This window comes from Fulmarus glacialis, unplaced genomic scaffold (assembly GCF_000690835.1).
Source record: "Fulmarus glacialis isolate BGI_N327 unplaced genomic scaffold, ASM69083v1 scaffold952, whole genome shotgun sequence".
Lineage (NCBI taxonomy): Eukaryota > Metazoa > Chordata > Aves > Procellariiformes > Procellariidae > Fulmarus > Fulmarus glacialis.
The window spans coordinates 1-19,177 of NW_009196950.1; the positions used below are offsets into that span (position 1 = coordinate 1).

At 47.8% G+C, this 19,177-nt stretch overlaps 1 protein-coding gene across 1 annotated transcript; it reads right to left on the bottom strand.

The window, feature by feature from the left end:
• Positions 1 to 297: 297 nt before the first annotated feature.
• Positions 298 to 17,658, bottom strand: LOC104072778 (alpha-2-macroglobulin-like protein 1; the record flags this gene model as incomplete). Its single annotated transcript, XM_009572349.1, has 25 exons — positions 17,600 to 17,658; positions 16,834 to 17,017; positions 15,604 to 15,766; positions 15,198 to 15,250; positions 14,272 to 14,289; positions 13,608 to 13,767; positions 12,918 to 13,002; positions 11,968 to 12,082; positions 11,520 to 11,634; positions 10,985 to 11,094; positions 10,336 to 10,503; positions 9,779 to 10,009; positions 9,309 to 9,372; positions 8,389 to 8,534; positions 7,257 to 7,406; positions 6,685 to 6,801; positions 5,987 to 6,134; positions 5,411 to 5,528; positions 3,913 to 4,138; positions 3,666 to 3,792; positions 3,260 to 3,381; positions 2,718 to 2,772; positions 1,932 to 2,015; positions 1,344 to 1,524; positions 298 to 368 (listed from the first exon to the last, which is right to left on the bottom strand). Coding segments are annotated over exons 1-25 (3,070 nt in total), but the record flags the coding sequence as incomplete, so codon positions are not given.
• Between the last annotated feature and the right edge of the window lie 1,519 nt (positions 17,659 to 19,177).

The window sequence follows — 19,177 nt, forward strand, 5'->3', positions numbered from 1 at the left end:
TCCCGCCCAACTTGGTGTCATCTGCAATGAGCAGCCAAAACCTGGGAAATGGGCATAGTATCTAGCCATGAACTCCAGCGGCTCCCTGTAGTCTAACCTCATCTTCTCCCCTGCCAGCAATGTCCTCCTCAAGGGATAGTTGAGGCTTTTTCCTGAGAAGTGATAAGTTCTTCCTCCCCCACCTTATTTGTCCACAAGTCTCTCCAAGACACCCTGTTCCCTGCCCCAGTGACACCACTAAGCTCTTCAGGATTCAGATCTCAAGGCAAAAGCATGGCAAAGAATCCAAATATTTACCTCTGGTGTCTCTCCTGCCTCCAAGTATGCAGCAGTGATGTAGGCAGCCAAGGGGACTTCCCCATCCACACCTCCCTACAAAAAGCATAAACATCCAAAAAGCTGGGAAAGTTAATACACAAAGACCTGAAGCTTTTCAGTAAAGGTCCCACCTATCCCTGGCTTGTTCCCACACAAGAAAGCAGAACAATACAGGGAAGTGAACTAAACAATTACCAGTACTCTTGGCAAGAACTGCTTTGAGTTGTCCTTCAAGGTGCTCTGACTCTTACCTTCATGGCTGCGTGGAAAAGTTGGCCCACATTTCTAAAGCAACCGTTGGGAAGCTGGTGGAACTCCAGCCAGGTGAGAGCAGCTTGGATGGTCCTGTTGTCCAGGAAAATGTATGGTTTGGCTTGGACAAAGCATTTAACCACAAATGCAGTCAGCCTGGTTGGGGAGAGAACAGAAAAAAAGGCATGAGAGCAGGAGGAGAGAAGCAGAAATACATGGAGTGAATGAGAGAGAGGGAAGGAATGGAAAGAAATAATCTAAGCAGAAGTTGAGGAAGAAGAAAACAAGTGGGAGTTTGAAACTGGTGGGTCTCTCCTCACCTATTGTTCTGCTATTCCTTATTTGCTGGTCCAAGGACAGTTGCATACCCCTGAGATGCCCTAGCCCCTCCAATGCGTCTGGAACACTTTGGGTCCAATAGGACAGAAAGGATTCAATGTTGGAAGCAGAAAGCTGCCCACCTCCAGGCTGTCAGACAGCAGGTAGACAGCAGGGAGAGAGCCCAGGGCTTACCAAGTGTTACCATACTCATCCTTGGTACCAAATTCACTGTAGGAACCATCAGAGTGTTGATACTGGAGCTGTATCTGGTACCCTGGGAAGCAGGATAGGACATTGGTGCTCAGAATGGTATTTGCAGTGAGATCACTGGGCAGGGAATGGGGTGGTGTTAACATTGTAAGTGGTTGAGTGCTCTGGAGGGAAGGGGAGTAGGCAACCATCGGTAGGTTGGACACAGGGGAAGGCAGAGGAGCAAGGTGGGTCTGTTGTACTTGCCATTGCGCAGGAATCCTGTTGCCCTCTCCTTGATCTCAGGGGTCAGCTGCCTCGTCTTCTCCAAGTACTGCAGCACATAGACAATGGGGGCAAACAGCACCATGTTCTGCTCCCCACAGCCGTGGGGCATCTGCACTAGGTGGTCCAGGTTCTGCAGTGCTGTCCCCATGAGGTCACCTGGAACAGAGCATAGGCATCCTGACCACTTCCTAGACAGGAGGTCTGGGGATTCACCTCCTCCTACCTGTGACCTGTTCCCAGCAGTGCACCAGGCAAGATAGCCCCAGCACAGCAGTATAGGGGCACCTCTGTCCAGCCAGCTTATCAGTTCCACTGTGCCCTCCATATGGGCTGTATACATTTCCATCCTGGCAGGGGAAGCCCATAAACAGAACACCCTCTCCCTTGCTGAGTGTTTTAGGTTATCTGGAACCAGGAAACACAGCCACACACATGGGAAGTACAAGGCAGTGGAGCCTCGGAAACCTCATAAAGGGTGTCGAGGGTTCTGGGTTTGGGCTTTCCTAGGGCTAAACTCAGAGATATGGGATTTGGAAAGGTATTATCATAGCTGAATTCCTTACCGGTGACCGAGACGGTGGCTCTGACTGAACCTTCAACGACATTTAGAGGCAACATCAGGGACACAGACTCCTGTGCTGGATTCCCTGACCCCAGCGGGGTAAGGTGTGTGGGGAGGACAAAAAGAAAGAGATTCTGATGAAAACAGCCTTCAAAATCCCCAGAGACTGTTTGAGACTGTTCTGTGCTCACATCCCATCTTCCTGTCACAGAGGCTGCAGATCACCTCAAAAACCAAAAACCCTGTTCCATTCCACCCTCAACTCCTTCCATCAACCTTATTGTGACTGCGTTATCCTAACAGCCTTCCTTCTAAAGAGGTTGAGCAGATCTTCTCCTGGAAACCCTCTGTGGTCAAAGCCACCTTCCTGTTTTTCTTTACATAAGTTACTCCATCTTGTTTCAGATTTCAGTTGCAGGTATGTCTTCTCTTTGCACCTCATGCTCTTAAAATCTGCTAACGGCCCTGTCATACACCATAAAATTCAAGACAGGAGCAGCAATCCTAAGTCATGTCCTCCAGCCTCACCATGTTCAGTAGTCTGGTTTTATTACCACAGGTGAAAAAGGCCTCAAGCTATCACATTAGTGTCAGGGATGTTGATGCTAAAAGACTGGACCTCTCCCCATCCTTACCCAGAGGAAGCTCAAGCTGGCACCACAATTAGACTGTGCTTCTGTAGCTTGGTCGTGACAGAGAAAATATTTCGACAAGTGGAAAGACCCAGTAGGTGGTTAGGCAGGAAGGCGGGGATGAGCAGGGTGAAAGAAGAAGACAATCTCTCTACCTTTTTTGGGACACAGGATGGAGCTGTGAGCCTTTTCTACCAACACTCCCTCTGGCTGTTGGAGCACATAAAAATAGCATTATAATGAGCACACAGGAGAGAAACAGGATTACAAGTGGATTAGAAATAGATATGGACAAAATCCTGGTTCAGGCTGGAGAGTCAGCTGGAGTAACATCATTATCACATAAAAATGTAAATTATTGTCAATCATTTTCATTTCAGATAAGAAAACAGCACGCATTTTCAGAATATCATAACTTCTGAATGTCTGTGAAACTGATGCAGTAAGATTCATCAGAGAGCTCAGGAGCGTGGACATAAAAGAGTGTACATATTTAAAGTTTTCCATGGTATGAAGTGGAGGATACCTCTCTACCTCCCACATCCATCAGCCCTCATGGCTGGGCCCAGCTCAGGCCCTGAGATTTTAATTACACACCTTTAATAGCAAGGGATAACTCCCAAAATTAATCTGCACAAAATCTGGGAATTGCACAAAGCCCACTTTTAGGTCTAGGTAACAGAAGAGCTCGTCTGACCCGGACTAGAAGGATTTTGGTGATCGTGTCTTTCTGTCCTTGGTTTGGGACAAATGGTATCTCTTCGCCACAGAGCTCTTCGGTGGCCACAGCCTCTGTGCTGAGGGTGATGTTTATGAGCCCTGAAAATAACACACATTTAGGTGCGTAAAACATCTTCTGAGGAAGCACTTCCCATTAATACAATAGAAGTCACCTGTTGACAACAAAAAATTGGATCAGAGCCCTATATGATTCTGTACCTCCTAGCACAGACTTGCGAGTAATCATGACCTTAGGATGAATGCAAGTACTCTCCGGTTAACAGGGCAAACAATGCCTCACTCCATGTCAGCTTTTACAAAACATCCCCACCTTGGTCCCATCCCTTCCCAATTCCACCACCCCACCTCCCTGTTCTTCTCACCCAGTTGCTCAGCTGTGACGTTCCACTGAAAGGTCTTAGCTTCATTGGCACATAAGCAGCTGCTGTAGACACAACCTTTGCATGGCTTCAGCTGGAAGTGTGTGAACTCCTCCAGGGTCACTTGGATCTGAAGGGGCAGCAGGGATGGCAGGTGGTAATAACATAAACATCACAGGCCATAGATTTCAGCCATCTCCTGCCTACCCATACCCTGCGTTTCTTGCAGAGCCTATTAGGGCTCACCTACCTTCATGCATTGCTGCAGGTAGTTGAAGACTGTGGCCTTCAATATGAAGGTCTCACCCTGGATCACAGAAGATGGCAGTGTGAACTCCACAAGAAAGGGCTTGAAAACAAGTAGACTGGAGGTTGGAGCAAGTCCAAAGCCATTATGTCCTGTGCAGAACATCCCTGCTTTCCATTCTGTGATGGTGTTAGGCACAGTGACAGTGACATTCTTGTTCCCACTGGGACTGAGGAGAAGTAGACAGTAACAGAAGCATTTAACTAGATCTTACTGTACGCAGCACCAGGTGACCCGCGCCATTCTCTCTAGTGCACCCCGTCCCCTAACCTCAGTCTAACCCCTAACTTCTGCTGAACTTATAGCCCTTGTAGGGTTACAAGTAGGTCCTTGTAGAAGTAGGGACCCCTGCCTCAGATGCTTATATCAAGAGAACATTTTTGACATGGCTGCAAGATGCCATCAATCACACTCAGTGCTTTTCTCAGACAATGCTTGCCATTTGCACATCTAAAAATGCTTTACAGATGTCAGCAGTTTTATTCTTCTTGGCCTAGGGACGGAGAACCAGACACCAGAAGAGCAACAAGACTGGCTCAACATCAGTAGAACTTAGCAGAAGAGACAGATCTTCCTGTGAGACACTGACAGCTTCAAATTCAACACAAAGACAGGGCAGAGACTTGGCTTGTGCCCACATCACAACTTCTGAGAGCAGCAGACTGTTCTGTGGCTGCTACCACAGCAGACATAAAAACAGCCCTAGCTAAAGCTAATGATATTCTTTGACTGCAGTAACTGGAGACATTCACTTTCGCCAGGCACGTACAGGAAGGCAACACATACAACATAGAGGCCTTTGGTTGCTCAGATCAGGCTGGTGGGTAAATCACATGGGAGATATCTGCTGCTAGGGAGTGAAGAGATGGATGCAGCTGGAAGGACAGTGAAGGTGGGAGAGGGCAGATATGGGGACATCTGGCCTGAGCAGACTCCAGTCTCCAGACACCAGACAAGAAATTCTTAAAGTCAGAGATGAAAAATCTCCAAAAGCTCCCTCAGCAGACCCTGTGTACTCACTGAGCCTTTCTGACAGGACACAACTCCCAGTCCTGTGAAGGACTTCTCTGGAGATCAGCTTCCCCTGCATCCCAGGATATATCCTGTGAGCACAGTTTGGAAAATGCCAGCCCACGGGGCTACCACAAGCAGAGTGCAGGCAGTAAACCAAGCTGTTTTGCTGCACCGCACCTCCTTTCCTATCTTCCTATGCCAGCCACCTCCCATGGATGCACAATACTTCTGTATGATCTAGTACCAAAAAACACATTCAATGCAGATAACAGCTCTGATGAGAAATGGCCTGACAGGTATAAGCCCCATGCCATATGTCCTTAGATGTCTTCCTCAGCAGCTTGTGATCTAAACCCAGTTGTATCTGCTGCCATTCCCGGTCACACTAAGCCACCCAGACTAGACCCCCACTGCTCAGTTTACTCACCCCACAGAATACAAATCCCATATCCAGGTTTTGGGGAAATGCTTGTGTACTTTCTCTTCAGGTGAAGAAACAGGTGAAAACATAGTGGGCTGATAGGTAGATGTTGTCAGATGCTCTGCTGGAAAAAACAAAGACCCAGTCACTACAGGGTCCTTAGGCCCTGGTTTAGAGCAGAGGGGCTCCAGCCCAGCTTAGGCTGCAGGTCATCCAGTCAGCTCTTGGGAAGCGCTGCACTGGAACAGAAGGTGCTCTCCCAAATTTTAAAATCTCTTTCCTCATTTTAAACAATGGAAGTGCTATGGGCCTTACTTGCATTTGTAGGCACCAAGGGAAGGGCAACCATTTCCTCACCTCAGAGGTGAGACACGGGATCCAGACAGCTCACTAACATTTCAGAGCCAGAAGCCATGAGCCCCAGGCAGCCTCATGTTAGCACAACAGGTTTAGAACCAGGAAACACTCTCGCTCCTCCATTTCCAATTACAGCAAGTACTGCCTCTTAGCTCAAACCTAGGATTGCTTTCACGTGGAAGACTGAGCATCCCATGTAAGAAGAAGCAGTTGGCAAATGCTTACTGTTATATGCTTTATGGGGCTGGGCAAATATCAACATGGGGCTGGAAGAAAACATTGCTGTTTCCTGCAGCATAGTTGTCGATGGAGTGGTTGGGCATACTCTGGGTTTCCTGATATTAGTGTTGGACATAATTTTCAACCCCATTTCCTGTAGAAAAAAAAAACAAACTGATGCACCAGAAGCTTGTCCTCTCCTCTCTGCCCTCTACTCTGTGCCTTCTTGTCCCCTCACGCAGTGGGGACTTGGCTGTCCTCTGGCTTGGCAAAGTATTCTCTTGCTTCATTTTAAGAGGGACTTATTCAGATCCTCAGCAATGGGCAAACAAGGTCTTCTGAGCTAATTCATCTGGCCTGAGTCAACCAAATTTATTCTTTTTCAAACACATGGTCATTTAGGTAGTATGCCTTCTCAGCCTGCAGAGTGCAATTGCTCATGCTATGCAGATTAAACATACTATTTGATATCCAATTAAAGTAACCAATCATCATTGGCATCCTGAATCACACAACCAAAGTGCAGTAACCACACAACGATTTCTTCTTGGTCAACAATTTCAAGTCACTTATTCAAATAACAAGTGAGTTACAAGGGCCTAAGCTGGGCCTGTTCCCTGTACTGTCTGTAACAGTAAAGTGAGGGGGGCCACACTTCCCTCAATTGACGGATTATGCCAACCCACCAAATCAACCATTTTTACCCTGAATGTTGTAAACACATCAGGCTCATCAGAATTTGGGAGCCCGCAGGAATGATCATCTTCAGACACTTGGCGAGGATACCTGGAGTTATAAACAGATGGGAACAGCCCATAGATCTGGGAAAACAAGCAAAAAAAAAAAAAAAATCAGCACAAATAAAACCTGGCATTCCCTTCCTGTCATACATCCAAGGCCTGTTTGAATTGCTCCTGGCCACTGTGCATGAATGCATGCCAGAAAGCCCAGGCTCACTGTCACTCTTCCCTGGCTCTCCTCTGATAGAGCCAGCACAACCCGCTGAACGGAACATGAGACAGAACAACAGAAGCTCATTTAGCACCGGTGCACTGAGTGATGTTTGAACCTATTTCTTAACGCACGCCCCCTAATCCTCACCCCTGCCACACCGAGAGCGCTGCTGACCCTTCTGGGCAGTGCTTTGAGTTCCCTGGGAGATAAGCTCTGCACAGATGCAGTGGCCGGCCGGCCGGCCGGCCAGCCTGCCTGCCTGCCTCCCTCCCTCTTCATGTCAGCACAAGGGAAGGGAAGAAGCTGGGGCAGGCTCACTCACCAAGGAGCTGCCGAGCTCTTTTCCTGGCTTCAGCAAAAGGACGCTCTTATCCACAGCCCAGACAGCACACGTGGACCCAGGAGCTGCCAGCAGGTGGAGACCAACCTCGGAATCAGGAAGGGTCTTGGCCGTTGAGAAGCCCAGCTCCACCTGGGTGGGAAGAATGCAGGCAATAGGTGAGTGACATTGCTGCTGCTGGCCTCCCTACCACTGCCTGAGCAGGGAAAGGATCTACATGAAGAGGGTTTCCAAGGACTTGCCTTGGATGGAAACCTGAGGAATCTCCCAGAAGGTATTTAAAAAAACATCACGTTGAGGTTCTAACAGGACAGATAGCAGAGGGGGAACCATCAGTGTTCGCAGCTCACAGTACTGGCGACATTCCTGTACCAGAACGCAGCACTCTCTTTACCCAGCAAACCCGCCAGCCATGATCACACACCTCACACAGCTGTCTTTCTGCTCCTTTTGGAGCCCCAGATCAAAAATAAGCCTCGTCCTTATCTCCAGGCTCTTTGTGGGGTTGGTCTCAGTTTCCTGAAGCACTTCCTGTTCTTGCTTGAATCTGACTGCCCATGGCAGATAAACAGCTGTGGAGCAGGGGTAATGCCAGTCCTCAGAAGTTCATCTTTGGAGTGCAAGACACAGCTAAGAAAGCAGATTCCCATGGATGTCAAGATGACCACAAGCGCTCAGCCCCTTCTGGGTGGCCAGTAAAATCCACTTCTTCCTTTGGCCACTTTCAGCTCTTTTCCCAACACCACATACTAACAAGTTTAAGTGTCTGCTGCAGCAGCAGAGCAGCCTTGAGCTCTCCTGGGAATCACACTAATAACCTGTGCTGGGCTGTGATCCTTCTGGATTGCAGTTGCTATACAAGCCTATGGAGATAGACATAGCAATTCTCTGCCTTTCCCAAACATTGCAGCAGCCCCCACAATGCTCAGCACGTATTTGCTCCATACATCACAGCACACTTCACCGTCCACATACTGCAGTTCATGTGACAGCATCCCACACAGTATCAGCCACACACAGCTACACATATTATGTATTCCTCAGTCTCTTCTTTCATTGCAGCAGACACACACACTCTCACACATTTAGTCATGGCCTCAGACACAAATCCTACCTTATTTCTGAAACACGTGGAGACACTGAAGATGGCAGAATCAGCAATGATTTTTCCATTAGGGAAGATAACATAAACAACAAGTCTTGGAGCTGGGGCATAGATCAAGCTGAAGGTAAGAGGGATGGAGAAGAAGCCTTTCAGCACTAGATGGAGGAGAGAAAGAAGAAGAGAAAGTAGATTTGGTAGTGAAAATGGACTCTGATCAGCTTTTACCATTCCGCATGTGCCTGTTTAATTCCTTTCCTCAAGTCTTTCAGAACCAAAGAGATTTCTGGAGACCACTGAAACAATCAGGACATCTCTGCATCTGGTATTCAAGACCAGCAAAAGATTTTTCCTGGTTCTGTTCATTGCCTCAAGGAGATGAAACAGCTCTTTGGAGTTCAAGTTTAGCTCCACAAAGAGTGAGATTCTCAGATATCTTTCAAAGCCTCCCATCCCATCACCAACAAAGAGGTGACCTTTGTCCCAAAGCACCTATAATTTAGGCTTTAAAAAAACAGAGCTGGAGAAGTAGACAACAGTGAGTCAACACCCATCAAAATGATAAGCTGTGGCATCATAACTACTCAAAGATTATTTTTAGACACAATTGCAAATTAAAGCAGGAGAGTTTTGATAGAGGGTAAGGCTATAGTTTCATGCCGCTTGCATTGCAGCAAAAAGGAGGCTTCTTTGAAAATGAGAAAAACAGAGGATGAGCCTATGGGCTGGGAAATGCTGAGTATTGTTCTCTCCGTACCAAGCAGGAGGGTAAAGGAAACATGAAAGCTGGAAAGGCACGCTGCTCTGATGCAACAGAAAAGTGGTGAGCCAGCTCTAAATTGCAAAGAGGTTTATGCCACATAATACAAATAAGACAGGATGCCACAGACCACTGAGCGCTTGCTAGACATGAAACAGGGGAGTGCACTTACTTCTTGGCAGCCCAACCCAAACAGTCTTCTGACCTGCATGGACTATCCCTCTTTTCCCTGTGACCTAGGAAAGAATGCAGAAAGGGAAGGGAATGCCAGTTACATAGTCTTTGAGACCACTGTGCAGATCAAAGTAACCCTGAAATTGGAGATTAAATGGGGGCGGTGGGAGGGATATGAGCTTTACTCGCTCTCAGGTAGCAGGGAGAGTTCAGGGGATCAAGAGACTTGGGGGAGGACAGGTGAAGCCAATACCTGCCCTGCACCAGCGCAGAGCCCAAAAGAAAGGTGCTGCTTTTCTTGCTATTACTGCAGCCCCAGGATCGAAACCAGGATCCAGCCCCATGATGGCTGGATGAGCTACCTGTCCAGGGCTGAGCCAAATCTATCAAATAACAGGCTTGAATCTGTAGGAGATGCTGATCTTGAGCCTTGAGCCATCACCCACTAGCACTTCCTCAGAAACTCACAAAGTAGGAGAAAATGACACGCTTGGGCCCATGTTCCAGGTCCTCCTGGTAAATTCTGAAGTCCACCTTGATAGCCTGCTTTTTACCACACGGCATCGTTTCTGGCACACGGACAATAGAGAGAAAACTCCTGCTGGTGCTGTAGAATGGACGTATGAGATGAGAAGCTCGCTGGTAACTCAAATCAACTGTTCCAGGCTCTTTATCCAAATCTTGATGCAGGACACTTGCCTGGTGAGACAAAAGAAAAAAAACACAGTTAATTTCTCTAGTTAAGCAAGTCAGCTGCAAATCACCCTAGCTGCGGCTTGGTAAGAAGCTCAGATTGTGTCTGAGCAACACCATAGCACAGGTCTCTGTATGGAAAGTTCATGAGGAAAGCAACTAGGAACCTGATAAGAAGCTCTCAGAGGGAGCCAAGATTCAGAACATGCTGAGGTGTTTCAGGTTTGAATTACTGTCCTTCAAGAAGGAGCGGGGGAGATGTCTGTGAGGCAGTAAATAGCTCTGAGATGCATGCGTACCTCTGCCAACAAGACAGACCCTTCCTCACTTACCTCCAGGGAAGCCGAGGTGCTGTTCCAAGCAGTCGTGTTCAGGCTAAATGAAGCTGTCCCAGAGACCCCAGTGATGTACTTCTGCTTAAACTGCTGCTCACCGCAGCTTACTACAAGGAGGACTTTTCTGTGCTTCAGTGCCTTGCCTTGGTAGTCAATGACTTTAATCTGAGAACACCATGGTGAGCAAGAGAAGTGCAGAAGAGTCTAATCAGAGGACAGAATCTCCTGCTTCTCCAAGTCAGGAGCAGCATTTCCAAAGACAGCAAGGTCACCCTTCCAATCACTAACAATATTATCAACACTGCTACTGGTCACCTCTTATTATCACTTGCACTACTGTGTTCATTCACCCCCATGCTCTCTGCCCCTTCACAGCAGAAGTCCTCCCGGCTGCTGAAATTCCAAATGTTTGGGTTTACACCCCACATATGGATCCCCATCGCTGCTACTACTCAAGGCTTATTTGGCAAATGGCAGTCTTGGGTTGTTTCCTCTCTTTCGACAATTCAAGAGTTTTGCCTCTGGGAGTCATTCGTGCCCTCCCAAGCCCCTGGCTGGAGGTGAGGTCGGACAAGACAGTAGGTAACAGTCGCTGTGAAGGCATTGCTCACGCTCTCCCCTCCAAAGGACTGTAACTGGGATTTACCTTCCCCCTGTACATCTCTCCAGTGTGGTAGTAAGAATTCACATCATCAAACAAGGCCATCCCGCCAATCTTGGAGATGAGTAATTTGTGGGAAGCATTGACGTGTATCTCTGAATGAAAACAGCAAGACAGAAACATGAGGGAGGGAGCAAGGAAGCCAAGCAGTCCTCAGCCATTTCTCTGCAGAGTGACTCACTGGTAATACTGATGCACATGTTCAGCTGCACACACATTTCATGCCAGGGAGATGATCTGCCCAGGGCTCTGGGTATCTTAGTCTTCCTCCCACTTACTTCTAGCCCCTAGAGAGGTTCCTGAGCTTCACCATCTGAGACTGCAGGCACTCAGAGTGAGTGTGTCATGCTGTCAGGAACGGGTGGCTCTGTCCGTATCTATCTGTGAGGTTAGATGGCAGGCCTCGACGGCCTCAGAAAGCTCAGAGCCCTTGCTAGCCTGAAAGTCTCCAGTGTTCTTGGTAAGATTAGTGCATCTTCACATGCCTCTTCCCAGCCACCAGAGATATTTCCAGAGTTACCTGTGCCATCCTCCACCAGCGAGGCCTCTGCAACTATGCTGTCCTGATAGTACTGAAAGTCTCGACTGAAGGAGGACAGACTCACATTTGTGAAGAAGCAACCCATCTCATCTGTCTGAAAGTACAGAGAGAGAAAACAGGGTCTGAGCAAGGCATTTAGGTTAGAAGTTACCCAAATAGCACAGAAACAGCAGGGCAAAATCCCTGCTCTCAGGGAACTTGCCTTTTGACATAGCAGTCCAGGATGTGGAGCAGGTACATGATGCACACCCAGTCATAGTCACCAGGCACAGTTACTAAGAGGCAGCACCAGTAGACCACTGGCCAAGCAGCCAAACCCACAGGGTAACATCACTTATTTCGGCTAATGCCTCCAACAGCCTTGCCTTACCCTAGGGCTGAGCACAAATGTCTCTGAATACGACTCAGCTCACGCTAAGCATCTCACCTGGTTGTTGAATTCCTGACAGAGATCAGGTTTCGAAGCACTGGGCAGGAGCAGGGCTATCTTCTGACAAAGGCTCACATGAACCATCCCCTGCACGCCTCTCCCATAGGTGTATCTGTTTGGGGGAGCAGGGAAAGGAGAAGACAGTCACACACAGTGAGAGAACACAGGGCTTGCTTTGCATAGCCCCAGAGATCACTTATTCACAGATATTCACAATATAGCACAAGAATGGCAGCCGTACAGCAGGCCCAGGAGCCCTGACCCAGTAAGCAGTCAGGCTAGAGCACTGCGGTGATGGGACATCAGGGGCTCTGTGATATAATTAGTGCCAAACTAATCTATTCTGGGAAACCAGCGTGTTGTAGGTGCTGACTCAGCACAGAGCTCTGCACTTTACATCAGCATCACCTGCAATAACCCCAGGATATGCTGAAGGCATGCATCATCTTATGAGCAGAAGCATGGGTGATTAAGAAAGTGCCTTTCATTAAGAAAGCACCTTTACATGAGGCTGTTAACCTTAGCGTTGTCCTTGGACTGTACCTGGGGCAATTCCTTTTTGCCTCTCTCTAGTCTCACGCTAGAGCATAATCTGGAAAAGCCTCCCTTCATTTCCCATGAGTTTGTTCTGCAGGGAGATGAACACCAAACATCTGCCATGTTCTGCCCCACAAATGGCTGCTTGTCAAAGGGTAGGTTGTTCCCCCAGGTAGGTTCTCCCCTTTCCCCCCAGAGACTCGTAGAGAGTTTTTAGAAAAGGGGCACTAGAGTACCAGAAGGATAGTTATAGGAATGTTCTGTGTTGTATCAGGGTGCCATGGAAGATTCTGGCCTCCTGTAACTGAAGTGTAGTAAATTTCCCCTGAGCTCCTCATGGTTACCTAGCCACCTTGTGCTCATCAGGCCAGAAATTAACACAGGGCCATCCCTCCAAGCAGCATCCTCACCTGCCACAGATCCGGAGTGGGAAGGTTTTATCTAGTGCATAAACCTGATTTGGCACCTCAAAGATCACTTCAAATTTTGGCAGCACTGGAATGAAAAAACAGAGAACTGTAGGAAACGCTGGCGAGGGACAGCCTTTGCAGAGAATCAACATGAAGATAGACTATGGTAGAATAAGAGCCAGGAAATGGAGAAGAAGGTGGTGAGAAGGGAAAAGGGAAGATTTCCATTGTTTCTTTAACAGATTTGTGTGTAGTCCCTGGTTGATTGCTCCTTCCCAAACTAAAACCCAAACATGTCCATGTCCCTGCACTTCTGACACTATTTGCACTGAGAGAAGACTAGCCTCCCAGCACAGTTAATTAGGGGATGAAAGAGAAGTGGGATGGCACTGGACTTCTACTCTCTGGAAAAGCCCATCCTAAATGACCTTGTTTTGTCTGATGCAGAGATTTGCAGTAATCAGCTGTGTCAAAAGTCTAGGGCCATGCACAACATTCCTCCCACACGCTGACCCAAGGTCCCAAAGTGGTCTCTCCCCTGAGCCTCAGCTCAGACTCTTTTCTGTGACAGACGCAATTAATTTTCCCATTTGCTCTCAGGATGGTTATCATGGAATAAACACCCAGCTTCCTGGATCAAGAGTGCAGGGTCCTCTCTGCAGCTCAGACATATCCCACACTTGCTCATACCATACTCTTCAACGGAGAAGCTGCCGTGCGCTTTCGCATTGGTTACGTTGATGACGTATGTCCCCAGCAGAGGCTCATCACTTAGCTGGAAAGACAGATCTGCAATGCCGTCTTGGGGGACCACATTCAGCCATTGCTCTATCCGGTTGTTCTTAGGGTCCTACACCCACAAGAAAAGAAGAAACAGTTGTTCCAGCATCTCACTGATCCACACCCCACAGAAATCAAGCTTCAGGATTTCAGTGTTGCAGACTACCAGGTTCTATAGCTGAGGAATGAGGTTTGGCACAGACTAGTCAAGAAATTTTTAAGACGATATAATGCTCAGATTCTGCTCCCAGCATCTGAGTCTCCTTCTACACTTATCTAAATTCTGATCTCAAGGAAAGATCCTTCACAGTTCTAACTTTTTCACAGGTCTAAGTTGATCTGTCTATACTCTTGCAAGTCAAGAACAAGTCAGATTTCTACTGAAGTAACTGGGAGCATAACCTCAAGAAAGTGCATAAAAAAGAAGCTGTAAGGAGTGTGTCAGTTTAAGAAATCTTGAAGTTCTACTATTCCACTCAGAGGTCTGTAAAATCTACCAGAAACTGAATATGAATAGCCCAGTGAAATGGCTGCCATCAACATTACTGTAACGTTAGATTTCAGCATCACTTACCTGGAGAAACAGAGAAATCTGGAGGGGAAAAAGGCAAAAATATTAGAAGACAGAAACACATGCCAGCAACACACACAAGGTACTTCAGATGCAGAGCCCTCTCTGAAGGATGTGCAACTAGCGATTTGGAAATTTAGAGTGCTGACAACAATATAAAGTAAAACAAATGTCACCAAAAAGGACAAATACCGGATGGGTCCATTACAGTAAGGTCTGGAGAAAGCGAAAGGAAAAGCCCATCTGGAGGTCACCCAGCAGTTGCTGATGATTTCCTGGCAGAGTCCTCCATCAGGAAAACTCACTACCCAAACAGACCTAGCTCTGGCTCAGCTGCAGTCTTAAGTCTTAAAGGGGTTACAGAGGTATAGGATCACATAGTTTGGAAGGAACCTCTGGAGGTCATCTAGTCCAACACCCTGCTGAAGCATGTCTTCTTAGAGCAGATTGCTCATAGCATTCTCCAGCTGAGTTTTGAACACCTCCAAGGATGAAAATGCCTTCTCTGGGCACCTGTTTCAATATCTGATCACCATTGCAATGAAAAATTTTGTCCTAATGTCTAATCAGAATTTCCCATGTTCCAACTTGTAGGAGGCAGATTAGCAGCACCCCTCCCCACCACACGTCCAGGAAAACCTGACTTGCAAACTATTCATATGACACCGTCACATCAGGAATCAGTATGTCCCATGCTTATGCTTGCATGACCATTTACCAAGACGAGCAAGAGACATGTACACCTCTGCCATCTTTCTGAGTTACCAGCTTTTACTTGAGTTACTATTCTCCTCCGGACACTCATCAAGCCTGGCCCAGGGACGAATGTGGAAAAGTTGGAGCTTTGGCAGATGAGCAGGGTAGAAATGAAGTAGGATCCACGCATGGAACAAGGCAGCCTTCTCCACAGCCCCCCACGTCTGGCTTACCGAATTGCTGAGTGCAATGAATTCCTCATCCAGAGTCACAATGCGAAAGTTCACTGAAGGCAAGGAAATCAGGGAATATATTTATCAGATCTCAGTACTTCCCTACAGACCCCTGCTCTATCTGTTTCCCCAGCTCCTGTCTCCATTCTATACACATTTGTGATAACATCTGACACGGACGTTCCCACGTGTAAGATACCACGGACAATGACCTACTGCCTCCTGCAACGTCACAGTCACCACAAGCTGGACATTACAGCCGCTGGAAACATCACATCAACAAGAGACATTGTCTCAAAGCTTTCTGCTAGGGCTGTCCATGAATTTCAGGCAATCGCAGGCTTTCCATATGGTGTTACCAGAAGAAAGCCTAGGGCCCATGGTTGCTCCCATTTGCAGTTCTCACCTGTCTCCCCTGGTTGATAGATGGGCTTGTCTGTTTGGATGAAAGTGCCGCTGCTGGCCTTGTGGATCAGGACCTTTTTCTTCTCCTCAACACTGACCCCTTCGCCTGTGATGATCAGTTTGACAGTGGCAATCTCCTCTGTGCCATCAGCTGGAGGTGTGACCTATACAGACAGAGAGAGGAGAGCACGCAGCCCCCAGGTAATCTTCTGGGGGCCCTGAGCTGGAATTGAGAGTAAAGTGGAAGAACTAACCAGTTCCCCTCCACCTGTCCCAGGACATCCCCTCCAATATCTGGATCCAGATCACATCCAGTTCTCCCTCCATCCTACATGACAGTAGGAGGCCCTGCATGTCATAGAATCTGTCCTTTTTCCCCACTGGTTAAGGAATTTTGCCTCTGGTGACAAGCAGGTGCCTCACACCTCTGAGTCTTAAGACTTGGTCAGGAAGATGGGCAGATGCCAGAAAGGTGGGAGATGGTAGCAGAGAATCAAAGGAGAGACATCAAGCTGTAGCACAGCCTCAAATGCTAGGCTTTCAGAACTACCCAGCACGTACAATTAAGAAAGGCAGATTAGCAAAGACAACCAGAGGGTCTTCCTAGCTCCAGCAGCCAAAGACCCCAGCAGCCTCAGCACAGAATATACTGTATAATAGAAGGGATACTGTTTAGGCATGTCTGCCTTATCCTAGATCTTTCCTAAATTCTCACCAACAATGAATCAGCTCTAAGATGCTGTTTAAAAATAACAAGCACATCCACTTCCATCCAACTGCTCTTCAGTAGCTCCTAAGAGCTGAGCCTGACTTCAGGTCCTACAGAAACTGCAGTAGTCATGCAAACCACCATTTCCCCAAGCTTTAGCTGTGGAGCTGTGCAAGTCCTTCAAAGAACAGCTAAAGCTGCTTCATCTGGTCTGGGATGGAAAAGGAGGAAACAGGTGTGTTCTTCTTATGTATCCAGAAGCGTGGTAGATTCTAACAAATGTAACTTCAATTTAAAAATTAAATTCAGAAGGGGAATTCAGTGCTGACCAACAGATACTGTGCTGGGCTACACAACCCTAGGCACCATCCACCCCCCTTCCTAGCAGGCTCACTCCAAGGCAAAGCAGACCCTTTCCATGTCATCCCTTGTTAGGGGGGGATGTACCCTTGTGTGGTAACACAAGGGATTTACAGTTCCTGAAGAGAGAATCAGTGATGGCATTTGCCTAGGGTGGCTCACCCAGAACTTAGTGCACATGAAAGTCTTCTCCTTCTGGATGGTTTCTTGCACTAAGAGCTCACGTCGTGCAGAGCGCTCCAGGACCAGATTCACTTGAAGCTTTGCTTCATAACAGGTAATGTGGAGGCAGGCAACTTGGGTGGATGGGTAGCGGAGATCTGCAGGGATCACCACCAGGTAATGTCTGGGGCAGGAGGAAGAAGACATCAGAGGTCGCGTCAGGTTGAGGGCTCAGAGATGCAAAAGAGCTTCCCCGCAGTGGCCCACTACTGCAGAATTCCTCAGCAATGTGCCATGGCTGCAGTCAATATTCAAAAGCAACAGTGAACCCAGTGAAGAGATTGCTTCACTGGTAACTTGAGAAATAGTTTCTGCTTGATTAGTTCAAGTACAGCCCTATAATCTTTTTCAAACCCCTTACTCCAGTCATCTCCTAAACTCCCCAAAACCATCCCTTGCAGTCTTCAGAAGAAGTGGTCTCATAACCTTGCAGTCTAGACACCAGTGATATGATCTGGCATGGCAACTGGAGAAGCAAACATCCCTGGGCCTCAGGTCTGACTTGGAAGCCCCCCAAAAAGGCAGCTTGTATTTTAACTCACAGGAGTCGATCTAATGCATGGGAGGCAAGGTAAATGACTCAGCTACCCTTTGGTGTGATCTGATAGTGCAGGAAGCAAGAGAGCTGATGGCATGGAATGCAGTCCATCTACCTAGACTGATGCCTTCATGAAAGAGACCAAAACAGAAGTTCAGCATCACTCACAGTTGGTGAAAAGCAGCTGCCATGTGGAACAGAAGGCTCAGGAGGATGGCTATCCTCATCCTGGGGGCTCTTGCTGCCCAATTTCCGATGGCCCTTTTCCTCTGAAATCACTGAGGCTGTTTTTAGGGGGGATAATTTCTTTAGGCACAGCCTAAATGAAGAGGTGGGATGGGGGGAGGAGCCAGCCTTTCCCCACCTCTTCCTCTCTCCTGAGATTATAAGCAGGCAGCAGTAGGGATGGGCGTACTGTGCCAAGTGCCCCTTAGCCAATAGCAGCCACTTTGGCTGCCATCCACCAGTTCAGAACATCCCCTCCTGCAAGGCTGCCATGGAGACATCTGACCAAATGGACATTTCATGGAAAAAAAACCAGCGAGAACTTTGCTGATCAGTGACCCAGGCCAGGTCCTGATCCCTTGCCTCCTGCGTCCCTTTGTTTCAGCATGAGATGGATTGCGGCTGTACAGCCAGCAGCAAGAGCTCACCCCAGCACACAGCAGGCAGAGTTGTCATTCGGGACAGAGGCTCAGTAGCTCTGGATCAGATTAGGGGGATGTGGATCTCCTTAGGCTGTTTGGCTTGAAAATGGGAGCAAATCCTTGCATGCGCATAAGGAAGCACTGTAGCAGCACTACCACCAGCCAGCAACCACTAATGAGCTAACAACTTTGCCTTTTCCTTCACTGCATACAATGAGGGAAATGAAAGTATATACTGGCCAACAGAGGTCTCCACCAGCTCTCCGCAACACCCATTAGCAACGGCATCATCTGCAAGGAGGGGGCCTCAGTAATTGGTTCCGGTTCCTCATTGTTCATGTCTGGGTCTGAAAGGTCTAGGGTACAGGGATACAGCCTTTTGGTTCTGTTTTTGAACCTAGGGTCGGGTTAAAACTCACAAATTAAACGTGTGGGATGTTTCCTAGCACTGATGATGACCTGTACAGAAAGGTACCAGCCTGGCCTCCAGAAAAGCGTGGTCACCATGTAAACTGCCTGTTGTGAGCAGTACACAGATTGCATTAACTCACAAACTACACCTGAAACTTGTGTGAGACAGCATTAGTTAGCCCAGGCTGAAATGTACCAAGGACTGTCCTTATAATACAGACAGCTATGGTTCTGTGCCTGGAAATATTTCCCAGTGCTGTTTAATAGTGCTGATGCAGCCTAAGCTTTACATATCCGGGTCCCAACATGGTGTTACTGAAGCAGGCAGTTGGAATCTCTTTGTCTGGCAAAACCAGATTCCAGGATGCCCAGAAATTTCCAGCTAACTTGGGATCCCTGTTCCCAAGGCTCTCTGTACGCTTTTTCCAGATGGGGTTGGGAAGACTGATCTCCATTTTACCTCTCTCACTGGGCCACTCTAGAATAAGCATGCATCATGGGGGCCATACATTATGCACAGGAGCTGTTAGTGCTAGCATTGCCTTTGTCTCAAGTGAATGTTTCACTGCTCAACGGATTGAGATAACCGGCCAGAGGCCAGATATCCCAACTGATTTCAGAAATCAGCTTTGAGTTGGTCTAAATCAGTGTTAGGCTCCTAGGCAAGGAAGACTGGGCACTTTATTTT